Source organism: Corylus avellana, chromosome 6 (assembly GCF_965113065.1).
Source record: "Corylus avellana chromosome 6, dhCorAvel1.hap1.2, whole genome shotgun sequence".
NCBI lineage: Eukaryota > Viridiplantae > Streptophyta > Magnoliopsida > Fagales > Betulaceae > Corylus > Corylus avellana.
Window position 1 is genome coordinate 21,290,889 of NC_142495.1, and position 8,262 is coordinate 21,299,150.

General features: G+C 33.8%; 1 protein-coding gene across 1 annotated transcript; it reads left to right on the plus strand.

Moving 5' to 3' along the window:
• The first annotated feature begins 694 nt into the window (after positions 1-694).
• TMM (Leucine-rich repeat (LRR) family protein) lies at positions 695-2,194 on the plus strand. The gene has a single exon (XM_059601993.2). The coding sequence runs from the start codon at positions 695-697 to the stop codon at positions 2,159-2,161; it is 1,467 nt and encodes a 488-aa protein (XP_059457976.2). The 3' UTR covers positions 2,162-2,194.
• The last annotated feature ends 6,068 nt before the right edge of the window (positions 2,195-8,262 follow it).

The window sequence follows — 8,262 nt, forward strand, 5'->3', positions numbered from 1 at the left end:
TGTTGTCATATTATTTTAAAAAAATTAAATGCCATAACATTATATACTCAATTAAAAACAACAAAATAAAATCTTGACTTCCAAAAGAGAATAACTTAAATTAGGACGTGGAGTAAACTGGGTATTTTGTACCCTCCATTATAATAGGAAACAGACACATCAACTTAAAACACAAAAAAAATGATATAACCTTTCACACCAAATAATTTTTCTTCTCTTGACAAAATATCTAGTGATAAAACCATAGAAACCAGCGTTTTGGCTAATTTTAGAGACTCTGGTGTAAGGGCTCGAAAGTAGGTAGGACCGTAGGAGGTTCGGTGATGGATAGTAGATGTTGGGTTAGAACGAATAAAAAAAGTCCATATGCGTTAGACGGTTTTACACCGTTTCCTCTTAGAATGAGGTCATCTCCCAAAATATTTAAGATCATTGTCTCCGTTACAAGAGGATTTGGTCCCCAGCCGAAGATGATGAAATTCCCGTGAAACACATTAAATAAAATTCTGCGTATTTATTTCTATCCCTCCCATCCCCGTGAATTCATAATGAGCCCACTTCAATCCATGCACCAACCAAAAAGTTGTCAGGTTGGTTCATCCGCCGACCCAACCCACCTCATTAACTTGCCTCTCGGTCGGCGCCTATAAAAAGCAAAGCCCATGCCCTCATCCCACATTATCCCACACACAAAATGGCACTCTTTTTCTCACTTCGAAGTCTTCTACTTCTACTACTAATTTTCTTCTGTCTATGCCAACTTGCTAGGCCTTATACTGTTATAATGTCCGACTCCTCTGCTCTAGTTGACGGGCCACAAACCGGGTTCTCCATGAACAAGAAAGGGTTCCGAACCGACGTCCACGAGCAAGAAGCAGTCTATGACATCATGAGGGCCACCGGGAACGACTGGGCCACCGACATCCCCGACGTGTGCCGTGGCCGGTGGCACGGCATCGAGTGCATGCCCGACAAGGACAATGTCTACCACATCATCTCGCTCTCCTTCGGGGCATTATCCGACGACACTGCATTCCCAACATGCGACCCGACCCGCTCCTATATTTCACCATCGGTCACTAAGCTTCCACACATTAGGACCTTATTTTTTTACCGTTGTTTTAGTCAAAAAGTTCAGCCAATTCCAGCATTTTTGGGTCAGTTAGGTGCCACACTACAAACTTTGGTGCTTAGGGAAAACGGCCATGTGGGTCCCATCCCAAGCCAACTAGGCAATCTCACCCGTTTAAGGGTTCTTGATCTTCACAAAAACAATCTCAACGGTACAATCCCGGTCTCACTGGGCCGAGTGACCGCTCTAAGGTCGTTAGACTTGAGTGGGAACAAACTAACCGGTTCAATACCCAGTTTAACGTTCCCGAATCTGAACATTTTGGACCTTAGCCAAAATCTTCTAATGGGTTCGATCCCATCTACTCTTGGAACCTGTCATTCCTTAATCAAAATAGATTTTAGCCGTAACCGTCTGATCGGTCCAATCCCCGACTCAATCGACGGTTTAAAAGACCTTATGCTTATGGATTTAAGCTACAATCTTCTCACGGGCCCACTTCCCATATCAAAACTTGGAAGCTTAATTTCTCTCCAAGCATTGATTATGAAAGGAAATCCAATGGGGCCTAATGCAATTTCTAGCAATGGGTTTGATGGCATGAAAGGCTTAATGATTTTAATCTTGTCAAATACGAACTTAAACGGTCCAATCCCGGGATCGCTTGGCCGGTTAGCAAACCTTCGAGTCCTTCATCTCGATGGGAATCACTTCAATGGGTCAATTCCGGCAAACTTCCGAGACTTGAAGAATCTAAACGAGTTAAGATTAGACGATAATCAACTAACGGGGCCGATTCCTTTCGGGAAAGAAATGGTATGGAGGATGAGAAGGAAATTAAGGCTCTATAACAATTCCGGGCTATGCTACAATGCCAATAGTGGCATAGAAGATTTGGATGCATGGCTTCATCCGGGCATTGGTTTATGTGACATGCCACGGCCAGCAACACCAGTAGAGCATCTTTCTACCATTGAAACATACATGCCAAGAAAATTTGTTGTATCCTCTGCTGCTTTTTTGAAATTTTCAGTTCATGTAAGTTTGCTTCAGCTAGCTACTTTTGTAATTTCTACTTTGTGGCTTTAATGTAATGTAGAAATAAAACCCATGTCATATATATATATATATATATATATATATATATATATATAGTTTTGGCTGTAATATAAATAAGTATTTACACCATTTTGACTGCATCCCACATTGCAGCAGAAGAAAAGAAATAACATTTGGGCTTAGACAAAGAATCTTGTAGGCTTGTTTGGAAGCCCATTAAATCCAACTCTATTGGGCTAAGTCCAATTCTAATTTTTCCAACCCAACCCAAGTCCATATTATCTAGATCTATTTTGAAGACCCGATTCGTATAGCAACACCAACGAGAGTTGAGCCGTTTTCAAAATTCAAACACTGCAACTCAGGTTATGTTTGTCTGCAGCGGGTCTTCGCCTATCTTTGGTGAAACCTCGTTTTGGACCCTTGACTATGTGATGTGAAATATAGGCTTTGGACTTATCTTAAGGATTGAAAAGATTCGGACGTGTGTGCATCTCATCTCCCTGGGCGGCTGGGCCAATTGTACAATAGCCTCACTTTGCTATGCCGCTCTACAGGTGGCAATTTGTGTTCACATGTCGGATTTGGATTGTGTCAAAATATAAATATAAAATTATAGGGTTAAATATTCTTTTACCCCCTAAGATTTTAAGACTTTATTTTTTTCTCTTTAGAGTTTCATTTTTATCACAAGAGGTACCTATAGTTTTCATAAAGACTAAGATGGTACTTCTGTTGAATTTTCGTAAAAAATTTAACGGAAAGCCACGTCAGCACCAATCAGATGTCACCACGTGTCATATAATTAATTTTTAAAAAAAAATTAAAAAATTATATTTAACCCCAGTCATCGAGTACTTACCTTGTCGTCTAGCTCTTTCATGCCATATAGCAACAAAAAAAAAAATACTCATCGAAACACTAATCTCCGGCCATTGTTATTCAATTACTTTAATTGAATAATTAGATTAAACATTTCTGAATTTATAGAATTTTAGAATCCTCACAATATGTAAAAATGATTAATAGAGTTATTAGTTTATCTTAATTTCACGCTAAAGTTGTAACTGATATAAAGTCTGTCGGCCAAGATTATAAACTCGTTGAATATATTAGTGTAGCCCGCCTGCGGCCCATGATGTCTTCTCCTCATTCAGATTTCTGAGTTGGGTATGTGAGTGGAGATAAGAATAAATGTGTGGGCACCCTGCGTGGGTAATCAATATGAATTGAGCTTGTCGCAAATGTGGGTCATATGCATGGGGGCTCATTTGGCTATGATCTTAACACCATTGAAGCCTATTTTTCCTCATTAAATAAATCTTCACTCAAAGAAGTTCAAGCCCTAACAATTTTCCTTAAAACAACATGACTATGGTCATACATACACAAGTTTTCCGAGAAATATTGCACAAATTTAAAATTTTCACAATTGACGAGTTTATTAAAATATTGAGAAAACTTCACTTTAGACCTCTGAACTACTATGCGTTTTGATAAAACCTCCAAATTTTAAAAACTCTCAATTTAACCTCATAAACTTTCAGTTTGATTCAATTGACCTCCTTCTATCAAATTCAACCGTTAACCCCTGACGTAAATGACTAAAAATGTCAAATTACCCATCGATTTTGTTTTTAATTTATTTTTAATTTGAAATCAAGGGTAAGTTTTGAATTTTATAAAAAATTCAGGGGTATAAAGGTTACTTTATCATTTTTTTTAAGTTTAAAATCTTTTAAAATTTAGGGCAATCATCTCAAAACCCATGATAGTTCAAAAATTTTAAGTGAAGTTTTCTCCAAAATATTTCATTGAACTAGCAAATCTTCTATTTATATCACTCACGCAACAACCCTTTTTAAATAACTTAATCCTTATATTATTTAATTTAAATCTATGGCTCCATTAACCAATGTGGTTGTCGGATGGATCAATTTAACTTCCCACAAAAAAATTTACATGTGTATTTAATACGATAGTAGGGTTATCATGTTTAATTGGTGGTCGCACAACCATCACCTTTTTCCATCTAATTAGCACAAGTCAAATTAGCAAACAACAATAATAATAAGTTCAATCTTTAATGTTACCCTCAAAGAAAAGGAGAATGTATAACATTTTTAAGTGAATCTCATAATTAATAATACAAATCTTTAGTTACAAACAAGATATAACATGTTTGTAACCACCACTTGCACACTTTGCCGACAAATTCGAGAGTGTAACACGCACGTGCTTGTGTTAGTTGGATACAACATTAATTCAACTTACAAAAAAGTAAACATCTTCATTAAGACTTAATTTGTGTGATTAAGGAGTATCAAAAACTGGACATAATTGGGGTGAGAGATACCATCTCTTGTTTTATCCAGAAACTCGACAATCTTGCTTCATACACCTACGTGTCTCACACATGCATGTCTCAATCTCATCACAATACTTTAATCATTAGGATGGATGTTTTTTATGTAGATTCAAATCCTATAATTTACCATAAATAAATAAATAAGAAATATTAAAGTAATAACTTCTTGCCGCCAATGATTTACTCTGATCTGTGTAGAAAAACTTTCGTGAATATGGTGCACAAATCCAAGGTTTACCATATAAGGATGAGTTTGAAGGGTCTTACCTTGTCGAAGTTCCCTGTTATCAAAAAAAAAAAAGGAAAAAGAAAGTAGTAACTTATTTTTTTTTTTTATGACAGAAAATTCCTTCAAAGAAATGTCATTTCATGTATTTACTTCTGTCGGGCGAACTTCGAACCCATGAAAAACACCCTCTCTACATGGATCGGGTCAAACTATGGCTTTGCTAATGAGCATGGCCCCAAAGAATTGTTTACACCTAAGAAAATTTGAACCGATGAATATGCCACCTATACCAAAGTCCTTATCACTTAAGTCAACCTCTTGAGATTATTTATAGTAGTGACTTTGACAATAAAATAATGGAAAAGTGTGTTTTTTTAGGAAAATAGTGAAATGTAAGGCATTGTACGTAATGGTTAATTATACGTGAATGGTAATAGTTGTTTGTTCATTATTTTTCACCCAACACATTGAATCTTGACTTCTCTAAATAATCTTGTCAATTAAGAGGAAATTAAAGAAAAACATTAAAAATAATAGTAAATCCAAATATTACAAAATTAAGCAACATTGCTTGGAGAACTTACTGTTTTGTCGTATAAGGCTCCCCCAACCAAGGCAACTGCTCTGACATCAATGATTAGTTGGTTAGGTTTACCTACTCAAAATTTTGGATCATAATTTTCAGAAACTGTCTCCAAAGTTTTATTTTATTTTTTATTTTTATTTATTTATTTATGAATATTGATTATTTATTGTCGATTATTTGGGTGGTTCATTCATTGGAGTCATATTCCCACAATTGTTTTGTGTTTTGTGCACAGAATCAGCCAGGCCTGAAGAGGCCAAACTTGAGTCCCATATAATAATACCCACTAAAGTGATAATCCTAACAACTTGGCATGTTCTAGTTTTTATTTATTTATTTATTTCATCTAATGAGCATCCAAGAAAAAGGTACAAGTGATAGTTTATTTTTGAATTTTCAAAACATGACGTTTTACATTGAGAAGTCGTAGGAAGCCAAACAAATGAACCCAGAAGAATTTTCAAATTAACGTGACAAGGGCTTTTAAATTTTAAAAATGCAATTCTCTTTTTTTTGTCTGCCACTCACAGCCTGTCACGTCAATTTAAAAAAAAAAATTAGATTTATTTGTTTGACTTCTTAGCAATTCCCTTTCACATTTGATGCTATACATTCCTCCTACTCAATGATAAAAATAAAAAATAAATAAATAAATAAATAAAATTAAAAAAAGGTTCAGAAACCAACCAAATTCAAAATCTTCAAATTTGGAAAATTGGGTCGCAAGATTAACGGGGTTGAAGATAGAAAAAGGATAGATTTGAGGTCTTATTTTAAGGCCAATTGAAAGTAGTGGGGAATAATATAATTTATAAACATTGTGGGGGCAATGAACTTGGACTTTTAACAATCTTGTCACCTATATGTATGTGAATGGAAAATGACCCGCTGAGGTTGACGGGTACAATGCCATTCGTACCACCCATGGAGATGCCTTTTGAGTTTTAATTAATTGACTATCCTTATCGTCCTAGGTGGTTTTTTAGTATTTTTTATTTTTTTTATTTTTTTAGTTATTTCAGTCTAAATGAGTATTATTTTTTAAAAATCAAGTGAAAAATAATGGTCTTTTTTTTCTTTTTCTTTTTTTTAAATAATATACACCTATGACTAGAAGAACATTAAGAGAATACTAGGAGAGCACCTATTTTCTTTATTTATTTGAAAAAATGCTAAGTGTTCTCATAGTATTTTTCTGTGTCATTCTGATACAAGGTGGATATTATTTTCTAAAAATCATGTGAGAAAAATAAGGGTCAATTTTTTTTTTTAAAAAAAAATAATAATATCCACCTAGAATCAATAGGACATCAAAAGAACACCAAGAGAGTACCTATCATTCCCCATTTATTTAGATTAAATGTTTTATTTCTACTCCTACTATGACTTCAAATCCAACCAACTCATCGGTTTTAAATCATGTATTTTTCACCCATAAAGCATCTCATATCCTCATTGGTATAGATGGAGAAGTAACTTCTCTCTCTAAAATATTTTAGTAAAAAAGATTCATCAAAATAACACGCCAAAATCCTGCTAAGCACATGAACAATCTTAGCTAAAAGCCTTTTATGTGTCACTATAAAAATAATGTGACTTTTAAAATTATCATTGAATTTCTGATTGATCACTATTAGATTTTGATCAAAATATGATTTTAAAAGTCATTTCATTTTTGGTATAAGAAAAACTTCTAAAATCACTTCGGGTACTTCATTTTGCGAATAAAATGGGACAAAAACTAAGGATATAAATGCAATTAGCTAGTTTTTATTTAAAAACAAAAGAGGAAGAGGATTAATATATAGATAGGGGGAGTCTATGATTGAGGAGGAAAATGACACAAAAAGGATCTTTTGTAGCCCCTTAATACATAATTAAAAAAGGTCCCTACCAACGTGGACCATCGCCGTTAAAACATACGTGGTCCATCACCAATAATATTTTTACCTCTAAACTTTATTATTATTAATTAACCAGTTGTTGGCAATGAAATACAAAATTAATGATGCTCAGTCCAACTCGAAAACTCCTTCATATTTACTCAATAAATAAAAATAGTTACAAGGTCTCCTCCTATAACAAATATATTCTAAACAAACCACTCGATCGATCTAAGGATAACAACATATTTGATTGGATTCATATATAATTATATTCTTTAGACTTGATCTTCTGTTGATCTCTCATCCATTTTTTTTTTTTTTTTAAATCTAACCATTGAATTTGTTTCCTTACATATGAGTCTTATATATTTAATGGTTGTTTTTAAGAAGATGATGGACAGGAGATGAATTGAGAATTGCTTCTTTTTTCTTTTTTTTTCTTTTTTATTTCATGAGAAATACTAAGGTTTTTCCTACTAATGAGAAATGCTATGAATATTGTTTTCTGAAAAAAAAAAAAAAAAAAAAAAAAAAAAGCAATATCTACGTAGAATTAAGGGAACACCCAGAGAACACAGGATAAACCGTATTATTTCTCTTTTTTCATTAAGTAATGCTAAATGTCTTTTACGTATATTTCTTGTGTCATTCCAAAACTAATGTAACATTTAAAATCTTTATTAAATCAAAATTTAATTGTAACTTTAAAGCCACATCAATTTTTTTTTTTTTCTTACATATCTACATAAGGAAAGGGAGAGGAAGATTCAAACTAGTGACATATGCTTCATGAGACGTGATTCACAGCCAATTGAGCTACCCCTTAAGGACCAAGCCTCGTCAATTTTAATGAGAACTTATAGCATTATTTTTTTCAGTGGTAGCTCTTAGAAAATTCAATGGCGAATTTTCAAAAGAAAAGATGGAGAAATATCAAATGTTAAAATACAAAAATGAAAATGGTCCCCATCCTTGTGTTTTGAAAATTGAAAACAGCGAGGACAAGAAAAAAAAAAAACAGAAAAAGACTTGATGGAGAAGGAATAGATTCAAGTGCTAGCC

What these genes read in the sequence shown, in the direction of transcription:
- TMM (XM_059601993.2), top strand. Translation starts at nt 695, where the DNA reads ATGGCACTCTTTTTCTCACTTCGAAGTCTTCTACTTCTACTACTAATT.